We start from the raw sequence: 18945 nt of genomic DNA, 5'->3' as shown, positions 1-18945 counted from the left end.
GCTTCATTCTCATTTAGCTATTCACTCTGGACTGTGTCCACAAAGCACACAGACTTCTGTGGTTTATTGCAGGTAATAGTCCTCTGTCTAACAGCATTTGTCTTGAGTATTTTAGTGCAAAAACAAGATGACTTTTCTCAACAGTTACAATGTGACATTCTGCATTTTGACTGGGTCAACAGAACTGGCAGCATGTGTAGTATTTTTTAAAGGACAGTGGCACACAAACATTTTATCTTGAGGTTAAAACAAAAAAAAAAAAAAAAAGAAAAAACAGAATATAAAATTTGATATAAAGTGGTTTGGAAAGACATTTATCATATGCAGCAGAGCCACACTAAGCTTCAAAGTCACAGTGAACCATCTGCCAGGAAAACCAGCGTCACTGAATCCGTATGTGAGTGTGATGTGAATACTGACAGAATCTGACACTGGCTGTGGTTTTACATGCGTTCAGCATCACTAAACAACAAGCCAAATGGACTCCAGATCTGGGTGCCTATAATGTATTTAATGGATCATTGAAGGCTGACCCTCCAAACCCCTGTGTTGGGATTACACATGCTTGGACTGCATAAAGGAAAATACTTCTTGCTTTCTTTTTAACTAGAGAAAAGGAAAATTCTAGGGTTTTCAGTAACAAAAGTGTGGTGGCAGATAGTTATGAATAATAAACATGTCAAATAAACTTAGATAAACATGCCTGTGGTCAGGTATGTTTTTTTTTTAACTAACCATACAGGGAGACCAAAAAAGAAAAAAAGAGAATGCAGTGAGCTTTAATCACATCTTTTAGGCCTACAGTGCAATCCTAAATAAATATCAACTGTCCAGAGACACCTGGGAATGTGGCTACGGCTGATACACATTCACTTTTAGATTTCTTCCCATGTGATCAAACCTTAACTCTTTTGCTTCCACCTGCGCTTGGTCAGTCACCCTAGAGCTGAGTACCTTCTGCAGGGAAAAGACTTCCCAAGCCCCACTTTGATTTATTCTGTATTTGGCTAACCTTGCACTGAACCTGCCCCAAGAGATTTCCATCCATTTTAGCCCTCCTTTTCCAGCATACGTGCACAACATGCCTCCTCGACCTAGTTCTATCCCAACATGCTGCTTCTCCCTCTGTTTCGCAACAGCCCACTAAGACAATGAGAAACAGGCCCTTGAAGGAGGCTCAGGTTCACTCTTCACAGTGTCTGCCCTCCCTACTCCACTTCCAACCCAGTGCGGGTCACCTACTGATCACAATGTGCGGCCCTATCGTGAGTGCACAGGAGGGCATTTATGGTTCACTGGGATTCAAATTAATGTTTATGAGCCTTGTCTGTCAGCCAAAGACCAGGCACTATCCCTGCTTTTACAGCAATTCTCTGACTCAGGCTCAGATAAGAGGTGTCTTTCTGTAAGTCTGAATCTCTGATCGCCACATCCCTTCATGTGTTTATCACTAAGGTCTTCAAAACAAGTATTGTTCTGAAAAGGTACAAATTTTCTGTATTTGTTAGTTTTGAGGAGCCAAAATAACAAACTGTATTAAAACTCTTTGTCAGATGACAATATAATCTCAAAATCAGAGAACCTGCATTTGCAAGGCTTCATGTGCATAATTAAATTAATGTTAAGAAGATTGTGACAAACCTCACAGCAAGTAAAAAGCAGATTAATGAGGACAAACATGTGCTCTGTTTTGCCCTTTATTCTGATCTAAATATATTATTCACAGTCTCAGGAGAAGCAAAACTGAGAAAATAGTTAAGCACAGAAAAAGAATGATGGAGATCCTAGATGATTTTATGCAGAAAATACTGAATGACTATGATTTCTATTTCATATGCTATGAGAGAGTGTACTGGGAGTGTTTGGTGAGGTCATCTTAAACGGTGCAAGATACACAGAGGCAATGCACATAAACTGTAGTAAATCTCCTAAATCTAAAAAGGAAGCCCAAAAATAGCCGGCATGAGAAAAGTACAACTTAGTGTGCCATTTTCATTCTCAACACCTATAGAGATAAAGCTCAGAGAAGTTAGACCTTAGTCTCATTAAACAAGTTCATATTTATGGTTTATCAGCTGTGATGCAAACAAAACCTTTGAGTCTTATTATTGCTCAGAATACTTGTTTTGTGCTATGAAGCATTATAACTTCAATTCGGTTTTTCTTTTTGTTCCCTGTCTATTTACACTCATGTGATGATGCATCATACTTACGCAGTTGTGCAGCCTTTTAAAGTTTGTGTCCTTCCCACATTTTTGTGCAACATGTTTGACATTTCATATGTTGAAAGCGTGGACAGCAAAACAAGTGAGTCGTTGGAACTCTTGGGCTTTTCCAAATATCTCTGCCAGGACACAGTGATGTGTGCTGTAGTCAATGTCACCTCAGTTCAATAAGAAAAGAATACAATAGCCTTTTTTGCTAAGAGTTGGGTGAAATCATCAATATCACTTTCAGTATTTCTAAAAGAAGGCAGGTTTTTCTTCAGATTTCTTTTACCATTGAAAAAGAAAGCCAGGTCAGCACCTTTCCCAACCACCAAAGCCTCAGTGAGCTGAATGGCTGTAGCTTAATATTTATAGTACACATATGAGGTGGTGTTGATATTCAGCCTTGAGCTTGAAAGTTAATCAGCACATTTCCCAAAATGTCATCATGTATTCATCAAAAATGCAAAAGTTAAGTTGTAATTCATTAGCAGACGTTTGATTCACCTCATGGAAGATATGATCATAACCTTTTGTCTTCATTTTGGTTGAACGTGTATATCAGCCAGTGAAATGCTTCATTCAGAGGTCTTTGTGTACACAGTGAATACAGGCCTTTGATTAACTTCAGTTCTGAAATTACTCAAGACAAAGTATGGTTATTGTAGAGCTTAAAAAAAGAAAGAAAAAAAGAAAGAAAAAAGACTTGAGTTAAGATAACTGTAACTCTGTGGCATGTACAAATCTTCTCCATTGTAACGGTCCACCACTCTTCCAGTGTGCATAGTAAAGCATTAAAACATGTTTAGATTCATAAGCAATAAAGCACAAAAGGCCTCACATTGTTTTATTTTGTCTTTTTATGTCAGCTATATATGCCTCTGGGGTTCTTTTTGATCTTCTAACACAAATATGATGCATTTGCAGACATCTTAAGATTGTCTGAGCATGAGCCAAAGCTGGCAAAATCAAATTTGATATATTATCTTGCTAACAGACAATAAAAAATGGGGAAAAAACTGTTTACTCAAAAAATGAAAGCAGTGTGATGATGGCTGGAGGCAAAAAAAAACAGCGGTCTCTTTGCAAGTCGATATTAATTAAATCGAAAAAAAAAAAAAAAAAAAACACATTCTGCTCACATACAGGGGGAAATGGGCTGATCTGAGTTCAACTTCATTCTGAATAACATTACCTACTAAACCTGCACCATTTTCTGAAAACAAACAAGAGTATGCCCCACATGCCTCCCAAGAGTGTGTTTTATGTTTTGGCATATCTGACAGTCTCATGCATTGAATAAATCAAAAGATCTCTTTACCATACACAAAGAGAGACAAAGCAATTCTAAAACTCCATTTTATTACCCTTTTTTATTAAGAGACATTAAAGGGAGAATTAAAGAAAATGTAAAAACAGTAAACAAGTGTCACAAAAAACCTCCCAGAATAACTACTGGTACAGATCTATGCATGGCTTCAGTTCAAAGTCAAAATTGCATTCAGTTAGCTATACTATACACATACTTGCACTTGTACCTGTACAGAGGGTCAAGGTGCATCGTGCAGCATATTCTGGCTGCAGAAGCGAGACCCCTGCATGTCCCCTAGGTATTTGTCTTCACAATATCATGGGGACTCCTCCACATTCAAATGTGTAAAAGACCATATTCCCTTCATTACAACCCAGAGCTGTTGAGGTCTCTCACATATTGTGTGGATTCTGGGCTCATGTCCTGCCTTTAAATGTGTTCATGCAGGTGTAGCTCCCAGAAAATTTGTGGATCTCTTGAAGTGCAACTTGTGGCATGAAGCTAGAGAAAACAGAAAGACCAGAGATGGGATGAGCAGCACATTAAAGCTTTGGTGATTACAAAAAACAATAAAAAAATGACCCCCCCGCCCTCTCTTTTTTTTTTTTTTTCTTTTCACCTTTTAAGAATGACAAGAGCATGCATCGTCCAGGGCAAGTAGAGGAAGGCTTTGTCAGTTCTGACTGCATCAACAGTCTTCTGGGCTACTACTTCAGGTTTTAATGGAGGAAAGAGTTGAGGAAACCTACAGAGGAAAAGACAGTGATTATGAGATACAGGGAGCATTCTCGTGAGCTGAGGAACAACATTTCTTATTGCTTTAAAAGGGCATGGTCATGCCTAATAGTCTATTAGACTCAGTATGATTGGGGACTCAGCCGGATTGGGGATTGCAACAGTCTCCCAGTCTGAGCTTGCTTTCACACTACAGTTTTATTTGTTTTATTCAAAGTGTTATTTGTTTAGTCAAACAAATAAAACCTTTGAATAGCATGGTGCTGCATCAAGAATTACTAAAAGAGAAATTAAGACAAACACCAAACAAGAAAACCTCCATCTTCGTCACATAAGCCGCAGTCCACTTCCTACATGTGGTTAACTTGAAGCACACCGTAACAAGACAGCTACTAAAGGAGGAACATGAGGAATGACTGAGTGTTGTTTCCATCAGCATTTTAATGTGCATTTTGAAGATGTGTTAGCTTGCATGCTAGAATGAGGTGATTTTAGCCTTTTCTGAATAGAGTTCATAAGCAGGGATGAAGCCATCAGAGTTTTATTGCAGGGATTAAGTTCTGGTACAGAGAACAGAGGTGATCAATTATCCAACTTCAATTCCTGGAGGTGTCTCCTTTTTTATCCCTACACTCTCTGCAAAGCTTGTATGTATAGATTTGTGTGTCTTATTTTCAGCAGTTGTGTTTTCTTTACCAAGAAGCTCTCTTAATTACAGCCATGTGTACCATAGCTAACAATTGATGACACCACACAACCAAATTTATTTGCTCCAAACGAGGTAATGGAAATGTGCCTCATGGTATTTTTTTATTCTGTGATGAAGATTGCTTACAGTTTGCTTGACAGCTGGATGAAAGCACAGCTGATGATTGGTTGAAGAATGGGTCAGCTGGCCATGAACATTGTCAGTCACAACAAACATTCATCTTGGCTAGTATTTACTAAGCACAAGAGAACTCAAACTCTGGCTCACTAAGAGTATTTTATTATGATCTGCTTCAGAGTAGTCAGGGGACGTCAACAGAAAGGACATTTTTCTGGCACCCATGTGAAAGACATGAGCCAATCCATCAAGTACGTATTACACTATTGGACTGTTTCAGTAAAAAACTTCAACCTGTTGGCAGCACATAATGAAACATCAGGATCACCAAAGTTATTTGCTGTTCCTTCTCTTTAGACCTTTTTAAAGTTTGTATCAGATGTCTCAGTATTTCATTTTATGGTTGTCAAGACATTTTATGTCTGTGCCACAAATATCAGCCTCCCAACACTGCCAAGGAGAAAGTCTGGAAATCACCATGGCAAAATCTGGCGTTTCATTCGATGGTTGTTGAGATATTTCAGTCTGGACACATCTTGAACAACCAAAACATTAATATTTCCTGAAGAAGGCTGCTTGCACGGCAAAATAAAATACTTCAAAATTACATCCACATCCAAGTGTGAAGTAAATTTGGAGGGAAACAAAGGTTGGCAAATCACAGCAGTTTAGTCTACATAATACATGCTGCTCATTCCCACCTCTAGGTGACTTCTCACCTGACTCTCATGCCCTGGAACATCTCTGTGTTGGTGTGAAAAGGAAGCACAGTGGTGCAGCTGACGCCGGGACAGTCCAGCAAGCCTAGTGTCAGGCTTTCCATGAAGGCCAGTGATGAAGCCTTGGAGGTGCAGTAGTCTATAGCCCCAGGAATTGGAGACTGGGACAGGATGGAGTTAATGCATACTACATGGCCATGCTGCAGCTCCAACATTCGCGGCAGGAAGGCTTTTGTTGTCTAAGACAAAGACATAAAAAAGGAAGAAATGCAATAATAAGCAGAGTAAAGCAGTGTACAAGGAATAAAAGACAAGAGAAACAAGAACATGGTGTCACCACAGATTATATTTCCATTTCCATTTTGCTGATAATTGCTTTTCTGTCTGCACATGACAAAGTCTTTTGATCTCCATTAAAAAAAAACAACAACAAAAAAACCAAAAAAAAAAAAAAAACAAGAGTTTCTAAACCCCTCTGATGTTTCAGGAGCTGAAAGGCAATTTGGAAATACCCCACTTAACCTGCCACAAAGCAGTCATGACTGACATGTCAGAAGGTGCCTGGTGCATATACTGCCATGTTAAAATCAAAATATGAAACTGATAAGGATAATCTGTTCTGAGGAATGTTCGTGTTTCTGCAGGTTCTGGCTGTTCTGCTTTAATTTATGTGAGCCATACCCAGAACTGTCCCAAGGTGTTGATATGTTGGGATTTCAGAAGGGCGTCGTCATCGCTGTCTATCAGACTTTTTCCATGAACTACAGCAGCGTTGTTCACTAGTATCGTAACATCTCCCACCTGAGATTAAAGAGTGCAAAAAAGGGGGGAAAAAGGACCCAGACAAAGAAAGAATTGTCAGTTATTTTCCCAGCTCATGACTTTATATTTTAGATAAAGTGCCAAAAAAAGAGAGAATAAATCATAGCAAATACATACAGATGAGGCAAAGAGGCAATCCAGGAAAATATTCTGTTTTACTGTGGACATATTGCATTTTTTCTTCCTAGTGGAGGTAGAACAACCTTTATGAATGTCTAGAGGGTGTACCTTTTCTCTCACCACCTTGGCTTGCTTGTAAACTTCCTCCCGATTGGCCACATCGCACACAAAGTAATGGCACTCTGTTCCAGAGAGGGAGATTTCCTCAGATGTCTCTTTGAGACACTTTTCTGTTCTGCCCCACAAGATCACCTAGTAATAAAAAAAAAGGATATTTAAAGGTTAGAAACAAATAAAGAAATGTTTTGCAAAGGAACAGAATAAATCAGAAAGAATTTGAATGAAATGCTGGTTATTAGTGAAACAATAACAATGTGTTGCTTTTATAATGGTCAGTCATGAAAAAAATCAAGTAAGCAAACAAAAGAAAGCATCCTGTATCTGGAAATAAGACATGCTGGAAGATCTTTTAGCAGGTTTAGTCTTTACAGAGGACAGAGAGGCCATTTTCACTCTAACAAATAGTTTGAGTGAGATTAAAGGCTTGGGGGGGGTACTGTGTGAATGAATTGTCTCTTCATCCACCCGGAGACTAAATGAAGGCTGGTCATTTGAGCAGGGAACATGGGGTTGGATGGAGGTGGGTGGTGGTGGTGGGGGGACTAGTGATTGGGCAATTAGATCTGTCAGTCTTTGGGGTCAGGGAAAGGTAATGAAATCAGGGGGTGAGCACTCCTCATCTCTCAAACACAAATTCTCAAACAGATTACACGGCCTGTTGGGCAGATGAGCCCTGTCATTTCTGGTCAGGGAGTCTGAAAACAGTGCATGTGTGAAGTGCTGAGGACGCTAGTGTGGGATCTGGCTGGTCGCCCGTCACCAAGGTTAATATTTGAGCAAAAAGTCCTCTGGAAAGTGATCTTGTGTATCTGAGAGTCACAGACTGAATGTGTGTGTGTATACATGTGTGTGTGTGTGTGTGTGTGTGCATGTAGGAATGGAAAAACAAAAGACAGCATGTCTGTCTGTTAGCATGTTATTCATCCTGCCATTCCCATTGTTTCACCCAATGTTTATGTGTAAACATCCATGTAGTCAGGCAGCAGGATGGATGTGCATTGACTTATTAGTCATACAGATCAAATATAGCATGAACGATTAGGCAAAAATAGGAAACATGAAGTTTTCTGTTTCTTATGCACATATTAAACCTCTTTTCTTGCAGTAACACGACACTTTTGGACAGTGCCAATTTTTTGCAACGCGCTCAGCATATTTCTAGAAATACTGAAACTGTAACACCCTGGGGACATCAAAGATGATGTGCTCTTCACTTCTTCACCAGACCCAGAGCAATCAATGTTTGCCTCCTTCTGTGAGCACCCCTACTTTGAGTTGCTTTTGATTGGGTTTTTTGTTTGCTTCATTTGCAAGCCCATTTGAGTAATCAGTGAAGGAAGACAAGTCTTGATAAATAACTGAAAGCTTTTAATGGGATTTGAGCCAGACAAATAAAGCTGACAGTTCTCATTAAAACTCAGCACTTAAACTGTGCTCTCCTGTTAAAACCTTATTTAATTCATTAGGTTTATCACCCGTCACAACACAGGACCCTCAGAGCAAACAAGCATTAGCCAAATTGCTATCCAGATAGAAAACAATTTCTAATTGACCTCACACATGCTGTGTGTTCTGCTGATAAACCTGTGATTGTTCTAATAAGGCATGGCTAGCAAGAGTTAATGTCCACACATGCTCCAAGTAAAAGCTCTCTAATATAATGAATTAAAGCTGTACAGCTTGAAAGAAAACCTTGACAGAGACAGTACAGATGCCAGTCACTGCAGGCTAAGGTACACGCCTCCGTGTCCCAGCAGCTCCAGCTGAATTACAGTGATACTCTATCTCCCAGACCTGAATGTATGGGTGGGTATGAACCCTGCTTTTCACACCCATTGTATGGGCCAGCAGAGAGGCGGCACACAGAGGGGGCAGCAGGAGTTCAGGAGGCAGTCGCCTGCCGCTGTCTAATTACTGCGGAGACAGCAAGGTCAGTTGCAGGGCAATACCCAGCTGGGAGTGGTGTGCTTCCCGCCTCAAGCACAACACAAGCACACCCACACAAACCTGTTGTCACTGACATGGGTAGGTTCATCTTTCTCGTAGAGATTTATGTCTGTAAAGCTGACAACCACATAAAAAACAATAATAGTAACTAAACAAAAAAACATGTTTTTTTTCCTCAGAATTAAAAGGAGCTTTAGAGAAAGGAATTATTTAAAGATGTAAATTATTTACTTGGTCTGTTCCAAAACCTCTCATATTGTTTTTTTTTATTATTTTTTTATTCGTTTTGGTCTGCCTGCAAAATACCACATACAAAGATCTGGCTTCCCTTCTCAGCCTATCACTCTTCATTTTTAGTAAATTATTTCATCAGCACTCAAATAAGTCTTCCTCACACCAAAGCCTAAACTGAGGGAAAAGGTAATTCTGACAGTCACAAAAGGGCTCAACTGGGGTGAGTGCAAGTTCACAGAGGTGAGTCCTATTCATAATTACCGCCCTATTTTCTTTTAGCATCTCTTTAGGCAGGGAGCAATTGTCATACACATTTACCCCAGGTGTTGTTTTCAAAGCCTTCACACCTTGACAATACTCAACAATGGGGTGCTGAAAAGCACGCTGACATCCTTTGTTGTGCAGCTGTAGAGCAATGCTTTAAAATCTCCTGGTTTCTCCCTGCTCATTCCCCAAGGATATGGCATCGAAAGACAGAGGGAGGCAGTTAGTGTTTCATTGAACTTCTAGCAATGTTTTCAAGCTGCTAAAATTGCGCCTTGTGAGAGCATCTGAGAAGCGTTGTCTGTGTCACACATGCACAGATAATTACAACCCTCAGTGTTCAACCCGTCTGCTCAGTGTGGGTTGAAATTACCACCATTTTATTCCATGTGTAATAAAGGCTCCCATCTGAAGTGATCAGAAATAGAGCTAGTCTGTGTAAACACACTAGTGTTAAAGTGACACCAGTGACTCAAAAATGGTTCAACCACTGGATTATAGAGAAACCAGTATTCAAATATTATGAGCAGAGCTTTGCCCAATCCATCATATTACTGTAAACCATGTTAGACATGAAAAGATCTAGATAATCTTACTTTAAAAATTTATACATAAGGACTTCTAATGAGAATCAATGTCAACTAACAATCAAAATATGGATTACATAATTCAAAACTTACTTTCATGTCCAGCTATATGACACAGTGATAAATAATATATTTCTTTCTTAAATAAAATGCCTAACCATGACAATTTAATTAGTAGGTCCTACTTTGAAGGAATCCCATTTGAATCTGATTACACTGCATTACTTTAATGGACAAGAATTGCCATGCTAATACATTTGGTTCCTCTTAATCTGTTTTATTGGGCTAATTTTGTTTAGCCCAGTCTGGAATGTATTAAAATTGTCCCTATGTTTTTGATATGTTGGCCTACTTTGAATCAGTTAAAAAAAAAAAAAAAAAATATATATATATATATATATATATATATATATATATATATGTGTGTGTGTGTGTGTGTGTGTGTGTGTGTGTGTGTGTGTGTGTATATATAATAGGATATAAACCATGTTTCCTTGCGTTATGCTCTCTGCGACTTTCTACACAAACCCCAATGCTCAAAAGTACACACACCCACACAGGCACAAAATCTGCCTTCACCGCAGCCTAGATATTTGAACATGTCCATCATATTAAAATCAACCTAGATCGTGCCAGGATGACGTCAATTAGTGTGTTCACCATAATCATATCAATCATCCATAAATGCTGCCCAGACCTGCCCTCTGGGTGACCCATGCTGTTGTACAATACTTGAATCAAAATTGAGGGCACTGTCTCCGGTCTAACTGGACCAGCTAAGCAACACAGGGGTCATGATCCCTGCTTTCATTGAATGGTGCTACCACAATACACTTGGAGCATGGTAGACCAGAGTGACAAGGCTACCTTGAATGTGGCTGGCTTTAATCTGCTCCTTTACTACTGCTAGTTTTGCTCCTGTAGACCTATGCAGAAATAATAATAATAATAATAATAATAATAATAATAATAATAAACCCATACATTTTCCTGAAGGAAAGAAAGGGACAATGCGAGTGCAACACGTTGTATAATAAGCCTACCTTTCTGGCCCCTTGCTTTGCAAACTCCTTGGCCAGGTGTCGACCGATACCTCGACCTCCGCCAGTAATCAATACCACCTCCTTGGTCAAGTCCTTCTTTCTACTGGGCAAAAGCGAAAACAAACTTGCCCTGAAAATATGATAGAGCATTTGAATCGGGAACAGAAACATGCGACACGCGCTCTTCAGCTCCATCACGGGAAGTGCTCACGGTCTGCGGACAAGTATGTTTACGCTGCAAGTATGAGTGCTCTACTAAAGTCCTCCAACAGTGAGCTGAGTGCGGACACCGATACTTCTAAATTTGTCATGCACACATTGTCCTTTTTAGCATGTGAAAGTTTTTCAGGAGTAATCCACCGGGTCAAAAATATTTACAAAGCAGAACTGTTCAACTTTTGAGAGCTCTGACATCTTAGTCGATACGCATCAGTCATTACGCCTGTCAACCAGCGCTGGAAACGCAGAGACGTTTAAGTCCAGGCGACGCTGTGCGCTACTGAGACTGCTGGCTGGGCTTTGGAGTTGTGTTCCTGTCCAGTCCTGCCTTATATATTACCGCCTCTTCCCTGGCTTCCGTACTTCCACTGGTGAAAGGACCTGGATGAACCAAGAGGGGAGGTTTGTAAGGGCATTAATCCTGATTGACATGTTAAGTGGGGATGAATATTTTGCTCCAGTGCCCGTCTGCCCTGACTGGTTGCGTATTTGCCTCTTCCCCACCCCCTCCATGTGCCTGCAGCAACAGCAGCGGTTCTCAATCTGCGGTCCCGCTCCCCCCTCCAGCGGTCGCCCCACTGCGTCCCAGGTGGGTGCCCAATCTCGTTTGGCAAAGTTTAACTTCATAAGCCTGTTGACCTGAACTTAACCTCATTACATAAAGCACAGGACAACAATGGTGTTGCAGCCACAAGTTTTACAGACAGCTGTAAATGAATGAAAGTGCCAGATGAGGGTAAATGAGGCCTTCAAACATGTAAGTCGTCATGTCTTAACTCACTCCAACAAATTATTTAAACAAATAAACAACAACAACAACTATTGATCAGCAAAGCAATAAACAAAGACATAACTAAACCTGTCAGATGCAAACATACATCACATTCAAACCTTTGACTTACATTTGTGCCCATTAGCCACTCTCTGATCTCTATAACTCTAGAAAAAACAAGTGTATTCTCAGAACATTAGTAAAAATACAAAATCTAGGTGCTTCACTAGGTCAAAGCTAATATTGGATGAAAAACAAGGGTTATAAGATTGAAATAAAACCACTGTGAATATGTTTTTATGTCAATTTCCAGAAATATTGTTGTAGATATATTCCAGTTGTCTCCAGTTATATGTGTTAATGTCCATTATTCTAGTTGTTGGAACCCAATTTGTTGCAGTAACAGTATTTATGAGACAAGCTCTATCTTTCAGTGTGTGACTGTGCAATTTGGTAAATAGGTCAGCTCACTCTCAGAAGCTTGGCAGGGTGACAAACAGAAAAACCGCACGCATACCTCCTAAACAAATCCTATATGAATTAATGGGCTTCAGACAAGGTCCCGGTCTGTGATGTTTGGCCCTGGAACTGATTTTTACTGGGAGTTGCTGAATGCTGGGCTTTTTCAGCAACTGGGAAGGTTTACAGAGCAGTCTCACAATGGTTGCTTTGTCCTGGGCTTAGCTACTTAGGGAAGGCAGAGGGGCTCCCAGGGGCTGCTAAAAACTCCAGGATAACACAAGTCCAGATGCTGTCTTCAGTTAGGAAATTCTGAGATTTTTGCAAAGGTGGAGCTAAAGTAAAAAAAAAAAAAAAAATATATATATATATATATATATATATATATATATATACACACACACACACACACATATATATATATATTATTCACAGTTAAAGTTAACATTAACAAAAGTTAATTGATTTGCAAACTCATCAGAATACTTAATTTATTACAGTGATCATGGATAATACTAAAATGGAAACAGAATATAACTCAGGAGCTGCTGTTTATTTATACTCATGCTATCACTGCCATCTACAGATCAGCAGTGAAAGTTCAAATAAAGTTTTTTTCATTCAGTCTTCTTTGGCTGCAGCTGGAGGCAGTAGAACAAAATACAGTGGGAAAATTAGAACACTGCACATCTTTACATAGATAAGATTCCTTTCTCTGAAAGGTAACTTCATAGGTACTACTAATGAATGGATGATTTGAAATCTATATGACCATGAAAGCATTTTGTACAGTTTTTAATTTTGGAACGGCAGTTTCTTTAAGAAACATGTAATTAGTTTGACTACAGAGCCATATTATAAAATGGAGAATATAATTATTTTTCCTGGGCAACAAGCAGCTAAAGATGTTTTTATGTGAAACCGAGGTGAGAATGTATTGTATGTGGATGTGAGAGGGTGAAGAGAGGCTGAAAGCAGACAGATAAAACATTTTCCTCTAATGACTTACCTTCAGCAGAGCAGACCAACATGGGCTCGGCAGTTTTAATAACTGGCTTTGCTACTCTTGTTACAGCCTTCTTCCTTCTGGTAATTGGGCTTGTGTACTCTGAGCTGATGAATTCAGGCATTTCTCAGGGGATTGGAAATAGTGGGAAACTGCATGTGGGTCATGTCGCTTCTTAGCATGGCGACTGTGGCAAGTATCAGTATGAGTGGAAGTGTTGATTAAATTGTGTTTCTAGCAAAGGATTTTATCTGTCATGATGTACTTTTTATTATTAAACACATTTCTTAGAACAGACTAAATGTTCCTTATAGAAGATAAAAAAATGAACTAAACTTTTTTTCTGGCTGTGTTACTGTCCTTTCTTTGCCCTCCAGCACCTGATAAAGCTCCTGATGAAAGAGATATTGGATAAGAAATCATGTTTAGCAAAAGGTTCTCAAAAATACAAAGTCATGTGTTGCCCTTCTTTGATGTTGTAGTAAATATGGTCTCTCAGAGAGAATGACCTTTACTCTGACTTTACCTCTCAAGACTGTTATTTTTCTTGTTTGTTCATAATGTGTCTCCTCTTTGTTGCAAGTCTGTGGTTTCTCTCCCATCAGGGTCAAATCCTACATCGTGTGGGCATATGTCATCAGGTCAACTTTATCTGATATTTTGTGGCTTTTTTTCTGACTTGCTTGAAATAAGTTTTTGCAGGTTTGTGAGTAAAGGAGATGAAGTCTTAGCTGTAAAATTTTCCATGCATTCTCGTGTAGTTTGACCTTTAGCTACTGTGTAAATGAATTGGAGTAAAAGTAAATATTAATTAGAAGTTGCATGGTATTAGACATACAGTAATTTCTTTCTGAAGACACTTACAAATTATGGGCTACAAATTTGAAAACCAAAGTGATAAAACGAGAATAGCATGAAAAAGGCAGTACACCCTACTATAAAAAAAGCTAAGATAAAACAGTTCTTTATCACTGAACAACATGAGCTAGAAACTTTATAATAATATCTCAATACACACTACCAGTCAAAAGTCTGGACACACTGTCACATTAAATCTAATCGGCAAATGTGTCCAAACTATTGACTGGTAGTGTAAGTTAAAAACAGACTATGTCTCATGGCGATATCTGCCTCCCCTCCCTATACATATACATATACATATATATATATATATATATATATATATATATATATATATATATATGTATATACAAATTGTCCCCTCACCCTCCGTGGGCGGTCTCATCCATCCAAGATCGGGTCCTCTACCAGAGGCCTGGGAGCTTGAGGGTTCTGCGCAGTATCTTTGCTGTTCCTAGGACTGCACTCTTCTGGACCGAGATGTCTGAGGTTAGTCCTGGGATCTGCTGTAGCCACTCTTCCAGTTTGGGGGTTACTGCCCCGAATGCTCCGATGACCACGGGCATCACTGTTGCCTTCACTTTCCAGGCCTTCTAAAGTTCTTCTTTCAGGCCTTGGTGTTTTTCCAGTTTCTTATGTTCCTTTTTCCTGATGTTGCAAACGCTTGGTATTGCGATGTCAACCGCAACGGCTTTCCTCTGCTGTTTGTCCATCACCACAATGTCCGGCTGGTTTGCTATTACCATTTTGTCGGTTTGGATCTGGAAGTCCCACAGGATCTTAGCTCGGTTATTCTCTACCACCTTCGGAGGTGTTTCCCACCTTGACCTCGGGGTTTCCAGTCTGTACTCCTGTACACTTTTCCAGCCACTTGGTTATGACGCTCCTTGTAAGCTTTCCCTGCCAGCATCTTACACCCTGCAGTTATGTGCTGGATTGTCTCAGGGGCCTCTTTGCATAGTCTGCACCTGGGGTCTTGTCTTGTGTGGTAGATCTGGGCCTCTATTGCTCTGGTGCTCAAGGCCTGCTCCTGTGCAGCTATGATCAGTGCCTCTTATCTATCTATCTATCTATCTATCTATCTATCTATCTATCTATCTATCTATCTATCTATCTATCTATCTATCTATCTATCTATCTATCTATATATCTATCTATCTATCTATCTATCTATCTATCTATCTATCTATCTATCTATCTATCTATCTATATATATATATATATGTGTGTGTGTGTGTGTGTGTGTGTGTGTGTGTGTTCTCAAAATATGTTGTTTTTTCATGGCAAAAAAAGAAACCAAAAAACTCAATTAACATTTGTACAATGTTTAAAAAATTTCTTTAAAAAACAAACAAAAAAAACAAAACAAACAAACAAAAAAACAACAACATTGTCTATTGTAGTATGTTCTCAAAATAGCAGGAGTTTAATATTTTGTCCATCTGTCCTACATTTCACACTTCATAGGCCCCAATTTGCCCCTGAGCACAGTTACCCTGCCCATCTGGATGCCACCGTGTCACTTCCTGTCTGTGACTGAGACCAGGTTTAGTATGGACTCTCACCGAGTGGCAGTCGTTGGAGACAGCACAGGAGCTAACCTGGCAGCAGCTCTGTGCCAAAGGCTGGTGAGGAGAGGGGGCAGACATCTGCCATTCCCCTGCGCTCAGGTCCTCGTCCACCCAACCATGCAGATGGCAGATTTCAACCTGCCCTCATACCAGCAAAATCATGCTGAGCACATATTGTTTTGTGGCCGGATGGCATTCTATTTCCTACAATACCTCAATGGAGGCTTGTTTGTGTGCCAGGGTGTGCCCCAAAGGAACCATATCCCACTAATCTCAGGTCATGCTATGAAAAGTAGCTCTTCAACCTGCCACCTGTTTGCCTCTCATGAGGCTTCAGTTAGCACCCAGCCACAAAATATCACCTTTAATGATGATGTTGTGAGGGATGATGGGATTTCTTAAATGGAATGACTGTCTCACTTGAAATATTATCACCTGGCAACAAGTAAAATATTATGTTCATGCCATTTTAAACCAGAATTGTCTCACTTTTCCTTCTGCAGCACTGCAGATCATAAATTGAATCATATGATTAGTTTGCATCTACTTTGCATCTTGTTTTACTTTTTCTATAAATAAGCTTGTGTTCACTGTTCAATCTTCTTCCCACTCACACATGCATACAAGCACCTAAATCAATAAAAACAAAAGCTGTTTAATTCCAAAAATGAAAAGTGGCTAAAAAATTTACTAGTAAAAGCAAAGTAGTACTGCTAATAGGTAAATGTCATGCCCTAGCCTAAAGGTATGCCTTTCTTTTTAACAGAGATGTAAGACATCTACCGTTTGCTTCAAGGATACTTGGCTTGCCTTCCCTTTAGTGTTTGGTGTATCCATAGCAACAGAGCTTTAGTTTCCCTATGGGTTCAGGTGAATACATCTACATCTTATCTGTTAGACTAGCTAACATAGCTCAGAAAAGGCATCAGATACCCCTGGCTGAGTGTGTTTGACACCAGATAGAATATTAACCAGAAAGTCATGGAACAGGATAAATGGGCTCAAGCTGGATGGAGAATAGAACAGAAATATGGAAGCAAAGTGCTGATAGGAAACTGGGCAGAGGAAAGACTTCAGGTCTGTGTCTGTTTATTGCCATTTTATGCAATACAGTAATGTATTTCTGACTTTAAAGTAAACTTCATTTAGAGCTGTAAATAGAGATTATTTGTGTTTATTCATGTTGAATTTAAAACAGAGTGCCATGTAGTGGGAGCCTGCCAAGTATTTTTCTGTACCTCAGTCAGTGTTCAGATCTATATCAAAATGATTATACAGGCTTGGTTTAGCTAAATTCGACTCACCCTCCTGGTGGGACAGGCCTGAGCTGAAGACTAATTGCATTGACTTGAGGTTTGTCCATGAGCTGCTGGTTCAGGATTTGAGAGAAGAAATTACTTAGGAAATACTATCCAACAGTGCAGATCAATAATGAAGTGTGAGCTTTGCTGATCCTTGTGCTGAGCTCATTGCTCAGGCCTTTGTATATCCCCCTCTCTTCATTTCTCTTCTCAATGTCTGTTTATTCCATCCGACACAGTTCACTCGAGAGCCAAAGATAGCCAACAGCACCAGTCGAGCAGCCTACCGGTCCCACTGGGACTTTAAGCCAGACGTCTCTGAGAGAAGATCTGCCCTGCTGAGAGCTGAGGTCAGCTTTTAACTGCTTATTCAGGGCATTAACACCAATTGAATGTCTGTCACAACCCTGCAAGTCAGGGCTTTCTTTTTTAGATTGTGGACACTTCTGCATAATATTGATAGCCGAGATAAAGGCCTGTGATAAAACTCCTTATGAAAGCAAGTTTCTGGTCAGACTCAGCAGTCATGAAAAATGTGTAAAATCATCAGTCTTAAAAGGCACTTAAAGGCTAGTTAGAGCAATTTGCCTGCGTCACAGGGTGAGCCTCTTCAAGATTATTGAAAAAGAATAGGTCCTGCTCTGTATATCTTAATCAGTGATGCAGTGAAGCCTACTGTACTCACTTTTATGTACTGTTATCCAGGGGATTCCATATAAGATGCTCTTCACCCACCAGAGCCCACCATCCTCAGATTATTTGGTCACACAATATCAAGAAAGCTATGTGCATAAGCAAAATAATGCTTTGCCAATTCTGCAACCACAGCATCCAGACAACTCTACACAGAAACCTGAAAGATCTGACCAGCCAGTTTCTCGTAAGTCTGCAGTTTTTATAGCATTTCCAGTGCAGTATGAAGGTAAATGTTATAAATGGTAAATTATATCATCAAGCATCCAGTTAAAGGGGGTATGGCTGAAGTGCAAGCTTGCTTGAGCACATTAAACATTACATGGACAAAACATATCAACAATTGTGCTCATGAACAATTAAAACAAGTCTGCTTTTTATTGTTGCAATTCAGTCAGGAGTGTAATTAATGACAGCAGTTAACTTTTTGTTTCTTCACAGCACTTTCAACTAAGTCTGGTTTGCTGCATTCCACAAATCGCTGTTTTGAAAAGCAGCAGTCACATCTTCCATCACTGACTGTGAATGGGTCAGCATACCAAAGACACCCACTTAGTGCCTTCTGCCAGAACCGCTTTGCCAGGGCATCACGTATGCTTTCCAGCCATTTCTATGCAGCCAATCACAACAACAAAGATCTGCATCTGAGAGATCGTTTCCTCCTACAAGTCCCTGATTGTTGTATCAGTCAGAATTAAAGAAAGAAATGTTGCTGCTGAATTGTCTCACATACATAATTTAGAACATTAATTCAAAGTGGCGTTTTTATGGTTATTTTGAATGTTTAATGTTAATTGAAATCATAAAAATCACACAGTGGATAACATGGTTCTCATAAGATCTTTGTGAGGATTTCAGTATTTTCTTTTCTTTTTGTGAAGAATGGAGACAGTGTTGAAATATGAATTGGTGTGTGTCTGCAAGATGGAGAATGATGTGGGGTATAAATTATGTCACAGTAAACAAGAAACTCAGAAAAGGCTTAAAGAATTACCCTAGATGTGTGTGTGTGTGTGTGTGTGTGTGGGGGGGGGGGGGGGGGGGGGGGGGTGATAAGATAAAATAATACCAAATTTTAACCAGAAGCCACGAGTCATCCAAGGCAATGTCAGAGAGTTTCATTCCAT

At 39.6% G+C, this 18945-nt stretch overlaps 3 protein-coding genes across 3 annotated transcripts; 2 read left to right on the top strand and 1 right to left on the bottom strand.

Annotated features, from left to right (window-relative positions):
- Positions 1-3552: 3552 nt before the first annotated feature.
- On the bottom strand, positions 3553-11621 carry dhrs3b (dehydrogenase/reductase (SDR family) member 3b). Its single transcript, XM_041981627.1, has 6 exons — positions 10937-11621; positions 6850-6993; positions 6481-6600; positions 5800-6038; positions 4139-4264; positions 3553-4020 (listed from the first exon to the last, which is right to left on the bottom strand). Exons 1-6 carry the CDS (start codon positions 11129-11131, stop codon positions 3936-3938), a joined length of 909 nt encoding a protein of 302 aa, XP_041837561.1. The 5' UTR covers positions 11132-11621; the 3' UTR covers positions 3553-3935.
- Positions 11622-13415: 1794 nt separating this feature from the next.
- aadacl4 (arylacetamide deacetylase-like 4) lies at positions 13416-16192 on the top strand. Its single transcript, XM_041980821.1, is given in 5 exon segments — positions 13416-13559; positions 13998-14116; positions 15721-15769; positions 15771-16083; positions 16086-16192. Coding segments are annotated over 5 exon segments (732 nt in total).
- Positions 16193-16715: 523 nt separating this feature from the next.
- Positions 16716-18676, top strand: c3h1orf158 (chromosome 3 C1orf158 homolog). The gene is made up of 4 exons (XM_041980949.1): positions 16716-16901; positions 17365-17475; positions 17831-18005; positions 18260-18676. The coding sequence occupies exons 1-4, from the start codon at positions 16806-16808 to the stop codon at positions 18514-18516; spliced, it is 639 nt and encodes a 212-aa protein (XP_041836883.1). The 5' UTR covers positions 16716-16805; the 3' UTR covers positions 18517-18676.
- Positions 18677-18945: the final 269 nt, after the last annotated feature.

This window comes from Melanotaenia boesemani, chromosome 3 (assembly GCF_017639745.1).
Source record: "Melanotaenia boesemani isolate fMelBoe1 chromosome 3, fMelBoe1.pri, whole genome shotgun sequence".
Taxonomy (NCBI): Eukaryota; Metazoa; Chordata; class Actinopteri; order Atheriniformes; family Melanotaeniidae; genus Melanotaenia; species Melanotaenia boesemani.
This window is presented reverse-complemented; position numbering and strand designations above follow the sequence as displayed.